The 16,036-nt window shown below is 36.9% G+C and overlaps 2 protein-coding genes and 1 long non-coding RNA gene across 3 annotated transcripts; 1 reads left to right on the top strand and 2 right to left on the bottom strand.

Moving 5' to 3' along the window:
• Positions 1-5,431: 5,431 nt before the first annotated feature.
• LOC113653482 lies at positions 5,432-9,698 on the bottom strand. The gene is made up of 5 exons (XR_003443108.2): positions 8,928-9,698; positions 8,254-8,413; positions 8,056-8,181; positions 7,845-7,940; positions 5,432-7,495 (listed from the first exon to the last, which is right to left on the bottom strand). It is a non-coding gene; the product is annotated as an uncharacterized LOC113653482 (long non-coding RNA).
• A 101-nt stretch (positions 9,699-9,799) lies between these two features.
• On the top strand, positions 9,800-13,193 carry gch2 (GTP cyclohydrolase 2). Its single transcript, XM_027163086.2, has 6 exons — positions 9,800-10,073; positions 10,864-10,973; positions 11,132-11,187; positions 11,946-11,977; positions 12,094-12,178; positions 12,348-13,193. Exons 1-6 carry the CDS (start codon positions 9,800-9,802, stop codon positions 12,475-12,477), a joined length of 687 nt encoding a protein of 228 aa, XP_027018887.1. The 3' UTR covers positions 12,478-13,193.
• Positions 13,194-13,225: 32 nt separating this feature from the next.
• cript (cysteine-rich PDZ-binding protein) lies at positions 13,226-16,029 on the bottom strand. Its single transcript, XM_027163091.2, has 5 exons — positions 15,770-16,029; positions 14,566-14,631; positions 14,300-14,354; positions 14,115-14,218; positions 13,226-13,998 (listed from the first exon to the last, which is right to left on the bottom strand). Exons 1-5 carry the CDS (start codon positions 15,783-15,785, stop codon positions 13,934-13,936), a joined length of 306 nt encoding a protein of 101 aa, XP_027018892.1. The 5' UTR covers positions 15,786-16,029; the 3' UTR covers positions 13,226-13,933.
• Between the last annotated feature and the right edge of the window lie 7 nt (positions 16,030-16,036).

Below are 16,036 nucleotides of genomic sequence, written 5' to 3'. Positions count from 1 at the left end.
GCTCATCCATAACATATGTATATTGTGTGACAAATATATTCCACCAGGACACTTCCACCAGGACACTTTTTTATATTCTTTTTACATTCTTTTTTTTATATATTTGCATTTTATTACTCTTGGCGGCTGTAACAGTGAAATTTCCCCATTGTAAGACGAATAAAGTTATATCTTATCTTATCTTATCTTAACTGCTACATTCAGAGCCTTTGCCGGTCAAGTTCGATGAACTATGAAGGCTGCTTACGTTTGGCTTACATTATTTGAAACTTAATCCTTATAGGAACATATGTTTAGCAAGTGCGTTTAAAAATAAATATTTGTAATATATAAAATAAAATGGTGGCATTATTGTAAATTTTGCTGTAAATATTTTAGCAGTAGTTTGCCGAGTAGTCTGAGTAGCATAATTTTATGTGAAGGAAACTATATCATCCATGAGCCTGTTGACCATGACCGGGGTATTGGGGCACAAGGCCTGGGACACCCTGAACAAAATGAAAACCCACTTCAATGCAAAATCAGACACACACTCACACACCCACAAATTATAAATGGCAATAAGCCTAAAATGCATGTTTTTGGACTGGGTGAGGAAACTGGGTTAGTCTCCAGAAGAACATTTGAAGCCCGGGGAGAAGATGCAAACTTCATGCACACAGAGCACAGATGGGAATCAAACCAACAGCCCTGGAAATGCTAATCATTTGCTAACCGTTAAGTCGCTGTCCCACTACCCTGCCCCTATTCTATTCTATACTATTCTACTCTATTCTTTTCAATTCTATTATACCATATTATACGCAGTAAAAAATTTAATTTTTAAGGATTTCAATAGGGTACAGTCTTATTCCCAAGCACACAGCTATATGGCAGTCATAAATCTCTGGCCAGTAACACAGACCATCTGACACAATTTGGTCATAGTTATGTTTAAAACTGACCTGTTGGCTTCTTTTCTTTATAAATAAAACAATAAATGGATATATTAGGTTATTGTGTGCATTTATATCCTTCCTTAATTGTCTGTGTCCTGGATTTCTAATTTTACAAATTTTACACAGTAAATCTTACACAAAAATTCTTACATCAAATTTATGTGCTGCCATCTAGTGATATTATTTAGTGGTACATTTACATGGTTTACTTAATTTTGTGATAAAAAAAAAAAGATAAAATAATGATAAAATCCAAAGTAAGGCACAAAAACACGACTTGACTCAACTACAGTATGCATGCTACACTGTCATGCACCAGCCTCCTGAACACTAAACTAAACGATTCTTGCACTAGTACTGTAGTTCAGCAGCCTAGACTCTGTAATAATTACCATAAGGTTTCGGTTCGTCCAGGACTGTCAGAGAATCACTGTAATTTCATCATAAATCTGCAGTTACTGTTTAAGTCGTTAGTGGGGTCCTGGTGGATCCAGAGTCTATCCCAGAAACAGTGGGTGTGCAGTGGGAGCACCACCTGGATGGGATGGCAGGGCATATTGCATGCATGTATTCATACATTTTTTTCACAGCAAGGGCAATTTTGCCATGCCAATTCATCTATTGGTATGTTTTTGGGACGTGGGAGGAAACTGAAGAACCTGGAGGAAACCCACACGGTCATACTGGAGAATATGTTTGGGATTTGAGCTTGTGGCTGTGAGGCCGTGCATCACATTTACAGTATATGCTGTGAATGGAGATCACATCTGAAACTTCACTTTCGATCTTTTACTCATTCTGATAAAGTTTCTGCACCCACTTCTATCTTCAAACTATTCAACTCCAACCTGTGACTTTAGACAGAAGGATGGCCTTCTTGCTGTCTAATGCAAATTATCTCCCCTCATATTCTCTAAGTTATTACAGTACTACTATCATGCTTCCTGCCACTCAGCTGAAGGTGTATCCGCTATACATACTATAAGCAAGCAAGACCCCTGGTTGTTCATCTCTTTGCTTGAACTGCATCCTGTATCCTGCTGCATCCTGAACTGCAATGTGCCTAAATTCTGTTAACCAGTAAATAAAGGCCATATTGCTATAAAGCTGCATCTGAGTTTTATGCTTTTACTGTTATATAAGAGTATTAAAAGAAATCCTCTAAACAACTATAGCTCAAAATGGTCATTAAAATCACAGCCAGATGATTGCCCACACATTTTCTGGCAGTCTTTCTGCAATATAATTTGGATGTTTAATAAATAAATATCTGTGAAGAAACAAAATATGTGATTAGTTACGGATACAAATGTGAAAATCCTTAAACGGCATGGTGCCGAAGTGTGGAGAAGATAAACAACATAGATGATAACAGAATTTTAGGTGTTATGATCAGACAGTTTGACAGAGACAGCAATAAAAATGTATCGTTATTGACTATAATTAAATCTACATTGATTGTGACAGACAATTGGTGCGTAAAAATAATGAATATTTTTAACTGACGTGTGAATAATTACATTCTTTACATCAGCATTCGCCAATGTCCCTGTCCCTGATTCTGAACAAAGTTGGCCACACACATCTAAATAAAATGTCGAACATACAATAAATAAACTGGAATTCAGAAGTAATTATAATAATAATAATAATAATAATAATAATAATAATAATAATAATAATAATAATAATAATAATTTCAAGTTTCTCAACTCTAGCCCAGTGAACCTGCTGACCTCATTAGCCTGTTATTACTCTAGGCTCTTGGCTCACTACAGAGAGATTGGTTACACTAAACTGTTATAAAAATCTCTATAATTATCAGCAGATTCTGTGGTTTATTTATTATCTGTTTGTCATTTAATGTGAAACAATAAATGTGACTTAATCATAGGCTATGGCTTGTGTGGCTAGATGATTAAATATATATTTCTTAAAATCACTATTTATATTTACCATAACTTTCATTTAGTAGTTTTCCAGTCATTATAAAATTATTAAACTGCTAAAATAAAATTGCTCATTTTATTGAGTGACTGTTGACATATTTTTTAAATGGATTGGCAATATTTGCTTGAAGGATTTTTCTCTTGCTTTGCTCCACTGTGTAAAACAGAGAAAGCTGCTGTTACTCTTATATATTATATAGTCTTATATCTCATATATGCCCAGGTTCAAGTGTGTAAAAATTCATGTGCTGGAAGCACATGTGCCACACTGAGCCACAGAAGGAAATCTAGCTGAGCCTTTGATCCTGCAGAACTAATCTCTGTATTTATCTTATTACACAATGCATAGACCTGCTGATTATCTGAACCCCCCCCTATAAACCTCTTTGATGCTAATGTACATTAAAGTGTTGCATACCTTACAGCATTTTAATATATTGTAGGTTTCATATTTTTTCATCCATTATCACCCTGTGGGTTATTAAGTTAGTAAGTGCCAGTTAATTCCAGGTTATTCACAGTGTATCAGTAAAGTTTACAATTAATTGCAGAGTGTCATGCACACATACACACACACGCACACACACGCACACACACACACACACACACACACACACACACACACACACACACACACACACACACACACACACACACACACACACACACACACATTCATACTTTCTTGGGTTTACTAAGAGTAGCAACTCAATATACCAGCATATTTTTGAAAGATGGGGAGAAAGCAGCAAACCTGGAAAAAAATAGAGAACATTTCAAAGAGCAACTCGAGCACAGGGTCACAGTAGGGATCTTGGAACTTTGAGCCTACAGCACTACATGCTGCACCACTGTGATGCATCAAGAGTCACTGTTATGCTCCCTAAATAGAGCTATGAATTAACTAAAGATTAAAACATAGATAAGGGGTGGATAATGTGTTAACCCTTCTGCAGACCTCGTCTGAATTCCTATGCAAATTAGGAGCGGCGAGACAAGTTGACCTTGTCTGTTTTGACTGCTTATTAAAAAATTAAGTATATATGATTTTTTTCACCTTTTTTGTCGTACTTGTTTCCAATATATTGACATATATTTTGCAAAAAAAAATTGCACTATTTGGTATAATAAATCTCAATAATATGCAAAAATGCGTCATTTTCTAGTAAAAAAACCAAAACAGACATTTTGAATTATTTTAACTATAGAGGCACAAAATTACATAATGCACAATTACAGGCTGGTATATTTCAAAGCCAGGAGATTGTTTTGAAACCATTTTAACCATTTTTAATGTCAGTAAATAATAAAATTTACTTGAATGCTTATAAAGCAAAAATTCTACAATGATCACCATCCTGTGTGATCAGCTTACATTTGTGAACATTTTACACTTATGTCTATTTTGCCTACCACATGCCATCTGATCACCCAAAAACGGGCTACACACACACACACACACACACACACACACACACACACACACACACACACACACACACACACACACACACCACTCAAAAACATGGCATAATTTATTGTGAATAAAACTTCCTTTACACCTCTTTGCTTTTTATTATATTTAATTTATAAACAATAAACCTCATGAAATTATGCCATGTTTTGGAGTAAAATAAGCAGAAATTATTAAATATTATTTTGGATAATATGTTTTTGTTTTTTTGAAGGCCCAATGAATTGCAATGCCCAATGCTTGTGTGTGCGTGTGCGTGTGTCTGTGTTTGTCTGTGTGTGAGTGTGTGTGTGTGTGTGTGTGTGTGTGTGTGTGTGTGTGTGTGTGTGTGTGTGTGTGTGTAAAGCTGGTTGGTAGATCAGATTTTGCCCCCAGCTGGACAAATGCATATAACAAGTGTGAAATATTTACAAATGAGTAGCTTTTGTTTTTTTCTGGAGGCCTAATGAATTGCAATGCCCAATGCTTGTGTGTGTGTGTGTGTGTGTGTGTGTGTGTGTGTGTGTGTGTGTGTGTGTGTGTGTGTGTGTGTGTGTGTGTGTGTGTGTGTGTGCGTGTGTTTGGTGTGTGAGTGTGTGTTTTGGGTGCGTGTGTTAGTGGACAATGTTTACAAATGTGTAGCTTTTGTTTTGTCTGGAGGCCAACTGAAATGCAATGCCCAATGCTTTGAACAGTGTTTGCCTGTGTGTGTGTGTGTGTGTGTGTGTGTGTGTGTGTGTGTGTGTGTGTGTGTGTGTGTGTGTGTGTGTGTGTGTGTGGTGTGAGTGTGTGTTTTGGGTGTGTGTGTTAGTGGACATTTTATGTGTGCATTTTTGTGTCTGTACAGTATGTATGGTCATTGCGCTAAAAAGGGCAAAAGTGTGACCAATTGCCCCACTAAATGTGGCCGAGTCAAATTGACTCGGGATTACTTGAGGAGGAAAGTATTTATTTTACAAAAATATAGTCCAACGAAAATAGACAAAATTAATTTTACTTGCAAAGTTCATAATTTGGAACAATCCTGGTAAATTTCAGGAAAATATGTAGAAGGAAACCCAAGTTATGACACATTAAACTTTCCAGATGAGTCAAATAGACCCCAGGCCTGCAGAAGGGTTAAAAAAAAAATAGAACCTGGAGTAAAGCCAGTATAGCTGATTATGTCCTGCAAGCACATACAGTATATGTATTTTGGTATTCACAGTTAGCTCTTTTGAGCTGTAAGCCTATAAATAGCTTAAAGGATATTGTACATTTAATACGATCAAATGAGGGGAAATTACTTACATAATTATTACATTTTCAAAAAAGTATTACTAGAAATCCTGATGCTTTATGAACCTCTCCATTTTAACATTTGAACACAAGGATAACCAAACACTTCCGGAGCCTTAAGCAATTGCAGTGTAGTCACCTGCTCTCCATGGCAATATGGCTGATGCAATCTGACTAAAGGGCAGCTGTGTTTCATGTCACACTCTCATCACTTGAACCTATCATTCATAGATGATGTCAGGCCTGGCGCAAATCAGAGCGCCATAACCCTCTCCTACCGCGTCAGTGAAGCTCTACAATAGTACGTGGCAGTGCGTGCAGATACACCATCTCCACTCACATCACACATCTACTTCATATCTGATCCCATATTTCACTGTTTCCATTCATGGCATTGAGTCATCATGAAAGGGAAAGTATGTCTATCCTCACTTCTCCAGGGTCTGTTATAACCTTTGGAGGAGTACAGGAAAGGAGTAGTGATGCAATACACTGATCCAATATGCCACACTACATTGGCCTCATTAGTGAGACATAATTCAGAGAAGAGATCAAGTTGCTTATGGCCTGATGCAAATCACATGTCTCTAAATGTTGAGCAAAAAAGAGACAAAACAGTCAGCTTCAGAATGTTTTGTGCTGATCACACTAATCTGTGAATAAATAGCTCCACAGTACACACTGGCATTGTAAATCACCTCACCTGGACAACTCCACCCACTGTTCGACACCACACAGACTGGCATCATCATTGTCTGGTTTGGGAATTGTAACCCCTTTCACTGGAAGACCCTACAGATAATGGACAGTGCAGACAGCAGACAGCATAATGGATTAATAAATAAAATGATAATTCCTCCTGTTTAGAAGATTTTTTACACACACTACACATCTGCAGTGCTTCCAGTATTATCATGTTTCTTTAATAAATTTCAGCCATGAACCCTGTCAGTATCGGTATTTAGTGTAGCTTTAAAGTCTGTAATGTTGGTTTGTGAGCTGTAAACAACCCCCTTCACTGTAAAAAATAAGAAGTTGACTCAACTTAAATTTTCAAGGCAACTTGCTGCACAGCTTTTTTGAGTTTACTCAACTTTTGAAAAAGTTGTTCACTCAACTAAAATCACTGAGTAAAGTCAATGTTATGTGAACCTTTTTTCTGTGAGTTCATTAGACAAATATGTTATGTTCTAGTTTGCATTTATACAGTAACTGTCAAAGAAATACAAACAAGGTCAAATAAGTCATACTTCCTAACAGGAAAAATTATATATATATAAATATATAAATGACAGTCAATATAATAAATATAAAGAAACCCTGGAAAATGCCAAAATTAATAATAATTAAAAACATAAAAAATAAAGATAAATGTATCACCTTTAACCTTTTAACATGTCTTTAACAAATCTCAGCAATAGTACCTTTGCGGAGCAAAAAAGTGTGTATAACGTGCATAACACCAAAAAACTAAAATAATTATGACATTAAACAGTCTTAAAACATCGAACATATTAACAAATTCACAGTACAACAATCTTTCACATTTTAACATTAAGATCAACTTCAAAGATTTTCAAAGACTCTGACACGATTTTAACTTTCACAGCAAGAGTTTTGTTTTAAAGGACTACTCTCGCAGAGCAGTGAGTGCCCATTTCCAGAAACACCTTCTCAATCACCTCAAAAGTACACTTGAGTTCTTTGGGGTATTCAAAATCCAAGGCAAAGACAAGGCCAAACAGGTATGACACAGCAGATGGAAGGTCTGAAATGTCCTTCAGAACAATTGCCTCCTCCAAAACAAGAGCAAAGTTTGAAAAGATCGGCAATGCCATTTTTATCCCTCTGGTCTGTCCGTCTGCTGGAGATGTGTCCTAATGAAACAACAAATACATTATTAATCAGCTGATCTCAGTTTTGTACCTTTTTTAAAAAAAGTAAAAAACAGCCACAGATCCATTCACATACAGTAAAATACACGTTCACACCTTTAGACAAAGTAGCATCTGTAATTCACACATTTTTTGCATTGTGAGAGACACCAGATCTGAAGGAAAGACTTTTGGGCTTAGCTGGGACAAGAACAAGAGACCTTCTTGATGCGAGGAGACAATGTGTCCCAATGAGCCACAAACACGTTGAAAAAACGTCTTCAGTCCAAGGTTATGTGCCAGTACGTTGTCAGACTTTATATCTGCAGAAGAATTAATGAAACACACTCACCAGACATTTTCTGAAAAGTGCAGAAGGATCTTCACGGAGAAACAATGGGAAACCTTCCAGAACTGCTTGCTTTCGATGATTCACAATATTTGAGGTCTGAAAAATGGGTAACACAAAAATTATTGATAAAAAGATCTTTGTAGCAATGGGTCTAATTCAGCATTCAGTTTCAGCCCATGTTCACTTGAAAAATACACAATAATTTTCCCACCTGCAAACACCCGCTTCGAATGTTATCACACTATTGAATGGATGTTATCAGTGGTTAATGGGCCCATCGATATGGTCCAGTAGGGGCATGCTGTGGCTACTGGAAGGCTCAGAAGGTTGTTATCACCTATCAAATGCTCAATCAATGAATACAAAATCGTACAGTTTAGAGGTTACACATGGTTGTAATTAACGTTACCTGTTGATCAAGCCTGTTAAGAAGATCTTCCAGCTCTTTTCCAAAAGCCCCCTGTTCTTGCTCTGTACAACTTCAGAAGTTGTGGTGTATGTTGGTGTAACGATGATCTGAATGTATCAAGGAGATCCACATTGGTAATGCATTTGAACTCATAACCAATCTGATGAGACAAAAAAGGTTTTAGCAATAAAACAATTAACAAACATAAAAACATCATCTCCCCCTCCTCTTGTTTTATTTTTTATTTATGAGAATAAAGTATTCTAATCATTTTATAATATTAATGTTGAACCACTGTAGTCATGCTGACCATTTTATCAATGTCTTTTAATATCCTTCTGGACCACAAAAGATGCAATGTCATTGCTGCCAATGTGTGGATCAGACAGATATCCTTGGATTTAAAAAAACATCTTAATTTGTGTTTGGGGGACAAACGAAGGTCCTACAGGTTTAGGACGACACACTTAAATACAACATTTAATTCTACTTAAAATCATTTGTTTAACTTAAGAGTGCACGAGGAGTAATTAATGACAGAAATACCATTTCTGTACTAACTAACACCATGTCTACACTGAACACGGCAACACCACGACAAAAGACATTAAAACCATTAAGAACAAGCTTCGCGCCACATCCGCTCATTTTAATGGATTCATAAAGATACTTACTTTAAACGATGAAGTTTGAGACGCCTGAGATAGGCACAGGCTCCACGTGACCCGAGAAGTTCGGATAAGCGGTAGAGAATGAATGAATGAATGAATGAATGAATGAATGAATGAATGAATGAATGAATGAATGAATGAATGAATGAATTTTTGAGGTGATGTTGTGCTGGCGCGATATCACATGAGCTCCAACAGCGTTTTCTGTGATGTAATAAACAACACGATTACACTCCGAGTTAAGTCTGTGACAAATTGCAAATAATTAACAATAACTGTGTTGAATATAGCCCTGATTTGAAAAGATTTTTGCAAGATATAAAACCGGGATTGAGACATATTTTCTCCTTGATTAGATCTTTCATAAAAACTCGCTTTAAAATAAGCTTGCCCAGTGACATTACATTACTTAACTTCAGTTTCAAAACACACAGAAAAAAGATACTTACTTTAAGCTTGTGTGCTTGTAAACCTGTATGTGTATATCCAATCAACAGTTAAACAATTTTTGAACCAACTTATTCCCACTTGTTAAGTCAACTTTTTTTTTTTTTTAGTTTTTTTGTCCAGTTAACAAATAAAAAATAGTTATTTAAACTTTTTGCGAGTTGGATTTTTTACAGTGCAATCGACTGTGCAATAACTCATTTTCCTTGTAATTACAGCACTGGGCAATGGGCAATATTGCTGTCTGCGTGATAGCCGACGTGCGCAAAAACGGTACAGTATAAATAGGCGTCAGGAAAAGGAGCAGAGCACACAAGCATCGAGCAGCAGGTGAATCAATACGCACAGAACTCCTGAGACCAAAGCAGAAAGCTTCACCAACCACTTCACTTCGGTTCAGCTCAGACTACTGCAAATAATTGTGCACGATGGAGTACCGCAACGGCATGGACATGAACAGTGTGACAGAGCTGATGTGCCATAACGGCTGTAACAGCGACAGCACCGTGCAGCAGCTGAAACGGGGCGAAGCTGCGCGCTTGAAGTCGGAGGAGCAGCGCGTGGCGACCATGCAGTCAGCCTACTCCAACATCCTGTGCGCTGTCGGAGAGGACATTGAGCGTGATGGACTGCTTAAAACTCCTCTCCGAGCCGCCAAGGCCATGCAGTTCCTGACCAAAGGATACCACCAAGACATCTACGGTGAGGACGCAATTCTGCGCCTTAACTATACTGGATTTTTTACAGGGATAACTCAAAAGTTTCAAACCCATTTGGATCACCTTTGCATCAAAAATGATCTACTTTTAAAACTATGGTGTATATATATTCGGGAAAAAACATTATGTTGTGTTTATTAAACGTACAACATGGTAATTATTTATTGATCCCAATTCTAATCATGGGGTAGCATGTGCACCAAACTGTGCTGCCCCTCCAGACCTGGATCTGGAAAGTCATACTTCTTCCAGATTTTCTTTATACATAGTTGCCAACACTTGTTCTAACCTGTTTTAGACTGAAGAATCGACTAAAACATTAATTTTTTGGTCGTGTTTAAGTTTAAGTTTATGGCCTTGATTTTATACATACCCTTAACTAATGCAGAGTATTTAATTGGGCTACTTTAAGCTCTTGTAGCTGTAGAGTAGTGATCCTGAATGTATTATTAAAAATCATGCAATTTGTGATGAGCAAGAACAAGGTGATTGGATTTCCATCAATTTCCTATGACCAAGTTAAAAGAAACCCAAAACTTCGTCTGCCACTTCATATCAATTGAATCTTGTGTAGTGTTACACGTCAGAATGTGAGATCACAGCAATGGCAGCGCTTGTTAAAGTTTGAGACTGGCAGGTAGGCACACAGAGTACTTGGATTACCAACTGTATAATCGGCATATGTGAATAAAAAATAGATTTCTATGGTAAAATGCAGCATGGAGCACAATTTCCAGTAACTACATCAATTAATTATCTATTTCTCTTTACAGAGGTCCTTAATAATGCCATTTTTGAAGAAGATCATGATGAGATTGTAATAGTGAAAGACATTGACATGTTCTCACTTTGTGAACATCATCTTGTACCATTCTTCGGCAAGGTAGGTTTGAGCAAACCAACCTGAGAGAGAGAGAGAGAGAGAGAGAGAGAGAGAGAGAGAGAGAGGTTAACAGGTTTGTTACGTACAGTAGGAGAGATAGCAGACAGGAACAAATTAAACAAACTGGACATTATACTCTCGTGTTTTCTGATCCTTAGGTCCACATAGGATATTTGCCAAGAAAGAAAGTGGTCGGACTTAGTAAACTTGCTAGGTGAGTATGCAGTGCATCTACACACATTCAGGCAAAATTGAGCATATCAGTTTTTAAAATAACATGATGTCTCATCAGTGGGGCAGTCTAGAGACGGAAGGGACATGTTAGTCACAGGCCAGTGAGTTCTTCCGTTATCATAGCCCATTGACTTGAGGCTTAGATGCAAAGCCTGACAATACATCCTATTCGGTCTGAAAACAAACAGCCAAACTCGCTTCTGGCGCTGAGAAAATAACCATCAGCCTCAGCTTGTCCCTCCACCAGCCTGTGGGCACCCATAATAGTATCATTACATTTAGCAAGAGGCCCTTCAGTGCTGACTTTGCATTAGTAAAATAGAGCCAGACTGCATCACAAATCAACTGTAGACCTTGGGGCACCAAGGGATCAAAACAAATCACAGTGATAATTACTGATATATTTATGTATAAGTTGAGAAATGTGAATGATTGACAGAGCATTTCCAGATGTATATATGGTCACTGCAGGACTTCAGTCCAGAGGCTAACTGAGGCCAGACCTGCTGAAAAAAGGATATTGATTAAAAGATTAATTATTACTGCAGGCTAGAATCAGTATACAGGCTGCTTTACACACACATCCCAAGTGCAACAAGTGCAGGCTTAAAAAACATTATGCCATCCAAGGCCAAGACCTGTATTCTTTAAGTATGTAATTTGAGGCAAAAAATGGACTAAATTATGTTGTCAGTTATATATGATATATTTAGCTGTCCTAATTTTGTTACCCTGCAGAATTGTAGAAGTCTACAGCCGCAGATTGCAAGGTAATCACAGCCGGTGAAGTGAACGCTCCTAAATGTTTCATCAATAAATCTTGGTATAGATGACATGCTTCCTATAATCAATGTGTATTTTTTCTCCAAATTATCTTTCATTGTAGTACAAGAGCGTCTGACGAAGCAAATCGCCACAGCCATCTTTGAAACCTTGAAGCCAGCAGGAGTAGCTGTAGTCATTGAAGCGGCGTAAGTTCCCTATAGCTTTGCCATTTTTGTGTAGTCTTATCACACTCTTGTGCTGCATAGTTATCGTGTGAATATTTCATTCCATCCCTATTAACTCTACAAACACATTGTTAATATACAGTCATACTTTTTCCCTTTTAAACTGAACACATTTCACGTTTCATTGCAGTCACATGTGCATGGTCATGCGTGGTGTGCAGAAGATGAACAGCCGTACCATGACCAGTACCATGCTGGGAGTATTCAAAGAGGATCCGAAGACTCGTGATGAGTTTCTGGCATTGACCAAGAGCAGTTAGTGTCCCACTGCTCCTTCATTAAAATGTCATCTTGACATGAAACACCAGCAGAGCAATTTTGCACCTAACTGAGCCTAACACTCGCTTCTTTTGTCATCCACACATCCTACATGTGCTTGATGTTAGGGCAACACTTGCTGTTACATCAATGTAATCATAAATACTCCATCACAGAGGCAATTATTTTATTATTAACTTATATTAATTTTTATTTAAGTAACCTTATATGTTGATATATACCAAGCTAATTTTTATTACTTTATAGCTGCTTGAAAAACTAATGAATGCTTTATTTTTGATTTAGTACTATTTTAACAAAGTGATAGTTTTTTAATTTATAAATATCAAGTATGACTACCATCACCGTTGTGTTATGCTATGTACTTGTCTTGTCTGATCAATATTTATGAGATCTGTAATATTTCAATATTTGAGATCTGTAAGTTGACATCTTGTTAACACTGTAAATTGCATTTCATGAACAATTAACGTTTTTGGCAGGTCCATGATTATTTTTTTCATTTATAGTAACTGCTTATCCTGGTGGATCCTGGATATAAACACACATATTGTTGAGCATTCACGGTCAATAGCCGTTAATTTACAAATGCATCACTGAATATGTACCTTTCTTTTAGAATGCAATTCAAATGAAATCCTGTGTAATATTTTCTCTAAACAAAAAAAGGGTGTTATTAAAAAAACTTGTCAGATTTTATCTTCATACGTGAAAAATTATTTCCATCTACACGGTTTACTCCACTTTTATTATGGCAAAAACCCGACATATTTAAAGGCATAAAAGTAGGAGAAGCGCAAAAGAAACATACACAGAAGAGATGGCAAGAATAATAACAACATTACTCATGATCATAATTATTCGGTGTACTATGCATTAAACAGTCTTGAATAAAACACAAACTTACAAAATTCATACAGTCACAGAAATGGGTAAAAAAAAAAAACTGCCTCAAGGAAAAGACGATATTTAAATGTCAACATCAGAACCTCAAGGTTAACTGTCTGTGAATACCTGGGACTAAAATAGTCTGTAGTGGTGTCACTGTGACGTGTTTTTCAAAAAATATACATATATTGAATAGGGCTTGCAAATAAATCAACATTTAAATGGGGAAATGTTCCATAATTTCTTCAGAAAACATGATTAAAACAAGTACATAGACCTTTCACATTTAGCAAAGGCATCTAATTTTATCCAAACAGTGCAAGTTGCTATATTGCTTTAATGTAATCTATTGAGGGGAAAAAAAGGGTCAAAAATGTATATCCAGCTGTGGGACAGTTCTATAATACTGCGCCATTGTGCTGAATAATAACATAAAACCACCGCAAACTGATAGGCCACTAATTTAATCTGAATATAATGAGGAGGATTTCTACACAACTCTCCCACCTCCTTAATAAGACATGTCATAGAAATGTCTTTCTGTGCTAATCACACTGAGGTCTGTTTGTAGTTCTTGGTGTCCAGAACCTTCTTGCCACACATGGCACAGATCCCTAGCAAACATAAAAGATGGGAAAACTATTTAGAGTGTAAAATGTGACAAAACTTCTATTAAATCAGTGTATTGTCTGCTATGTCAAGGATCACTTAAACAAAACTTAAAACTTACCTTTCTTATAAGCACATCCCTGACAGTAGTGTGACCCGGTCTGGTGGACGGAGCTTTTACATATTCTGCAGGTAGCAAAGCCTGACTTTCCATATGGATCGAACCTAAAACATAGAAAGTATGCATATTACAGAATTACTTGAAATGGGACATCGAAATGGGGTTCATTTCCGAATAAATCATACCTGGCTTTTTTTGATGTCAACATTTTATTTTCGTTGATCTTCCTCCCACCGCTCTCTGTAAAACACATTAAACACATTATGGCATTTATCATAGACATAAGTGTTGACTTTAAACCATCTTGAAAATGTGTCTTTTGGTATCAATCTGCTAGGATATGCACAGAACATGTTTCCGCAGGCTCCGAATGAGTCTTCGTTCCTAGATATACATACTGTTGACACAATGACACTACAGATAATATCCAAAAACAGAGAAAATGCATAACCTGTTGTATTTCTTGCACCATCTTTCCAGGTATCAGGAGTAATAACTCGCCCAAGTTTCTTCTCACCTACAGGAAGAACATAGAAACGCACAATTAAGACAAACAACACCTTAAGGCTCCACACAGCATGTTTAAAAACACCCCTATTCTCATTTCTTACAATAGCATGATCATGAAATTAAAAACTGTACCCTAGAGAATATATACCCTATAGATATAACCACTTAAAAGCTGGATAAGCAACAATATGTTGTGGAATATCTGTGACATTCCTGTTAACATTTATATCTTAATGGCTATAAACAGTTGTTAAATCACTAGTGTTTCTGTTCTCTTGCTTAATTTAATAAAAAGATGCAGCTTGCCATGAACTCAGCCTGAAGACTTTCTCCACAGCTGGAACCAAATTCCTTGTGTGTGTAAACATCAACACACTTAGCCAATAGATTCTGATATCAGTCCTAATGACTATAGTAATGCGAACAATTACAAGTAAACAACACGAAAGCTAAAAGCTAAGCTAACATGAGATATGCAGAGCTGAACTAAAAATCTAATTACAGTGTAGGAACCTGATTAAACTCTGACGTCTGATTAACACAGTCTGACGTCTGATTAACACGGTCTGATTAACACAGTCTGACGTCTGATTAACACGCTCTGACGTCTGATTAACACCGTCTGATTAACACAGTCTGACGTCTGATTAACACGGTGTGACGTCTGATTAACACCGTCTGATTAACACAGTCTGACGTCTGATTAACACGGTGTGACGTCTGATTAACACCGTCTGATCAACACGGTCTGACGTCTGATTAACACGGTGTGACGTCTGATTAACACCGTCTGATTAACACGGTCTGACGTCTGATTAACACGGTGTGACGTCTGATTAACACCGTCTGATTAACACGGTGTGACGTCTGATTAACACGGTGTGACGTCTGATTAACACCGTCTGATTAACACGGTCTGACGTCTGATTAACACGGTGTGACGTCTGATTAACACCGTCTGATTAACACGGTTTGATGTCCGATTAACACGGTCTGACGTCTAACACAGGCTGATGTCCGATTAACACAGTATCACACCAACATTAAACAATACGGATAAATGAATACACCCAAAAACTATTAATGTCGAAACACGTTACTTAAAAACATTTTATAATGAAAACGGAAAGGAAATAAATACTTACATTTTTCACAAACCATCGTCAAACCTTAAAATCGAGGCCAAACAAGCAAATCGTGAAAACAAACTGAAGCTGAAAACTACACAACATACTCAAAATAAACAACTTTCAAAATAAAAGTCCTATCACAACGAACAAACGACAGAATTTCACATTCGACAAAATTCATTATTTATCTGCATCTAGAAACATTTTTTAGATCAATTACAAGAATTTGTAATCTAAAAATGTCGTCGTTAAAATCCATTTGTTGTGCTTTTCAGATGCAAA

The sequence above is a fragment of the Tachysurus fulvidraco genome, chromosome 8 (assembly GCF_022655615.1).
Source record: "Tachysurus fulvidraco isolate hzauxx_2018 chromosome 8, HZAU_PFXX_2.0, whole genome shotgun sequence".
NCBI classification, from domain to species: Eukaryota; Metazoa; Chordata; class Actinopteri; order Siluriformes; family Bagridae; genus Tachysurus; species Tachysurus fulvidraco.
This window is presented reverse-complemented; position numbering and strand designations above follow the sequence as displayed.

Bases quoted from the DNA above. Each gene is read 5' to 3' on its own strand.
- cript (XM_027163091.2), bottom strand. The intron at 14,355-14,565 runs GTTATGCATTTT...TGTGTTTTACAG, and splicing joins TGGTGCAAGAAATACAACAG to AGAGCGGTGGGAGGAAGATC. The intron at 13,999-14,114 runs GTAAGTTTTAAG...TATGTTTGCTAG, and splicing joins GGGATGTGCTTATAAGAAAG to GGATCTGTGCCATGTGTGGC.
- gch2 (XM_027163086.2), top strand. From the start codon at position 9,800: ATGGAGTACCGCAACGGCATGGACATGAACAGTGTGACAGAGCTGATG. The intron at 10,074-10,863 runs GTGAGGACGCAA...TTCTCTTTACAG, and splicing joins ATACCACCAAGACATCTACG to AGGTCCTTAATAATGCCATT. The intron at 11,188-11,945 runs GTGAGTATGCAG...GTTACCCTGCAG, and splicing joins GGACTTAGTAAACTTGCTAG to AATTGTAGAAGTCTACAGCC.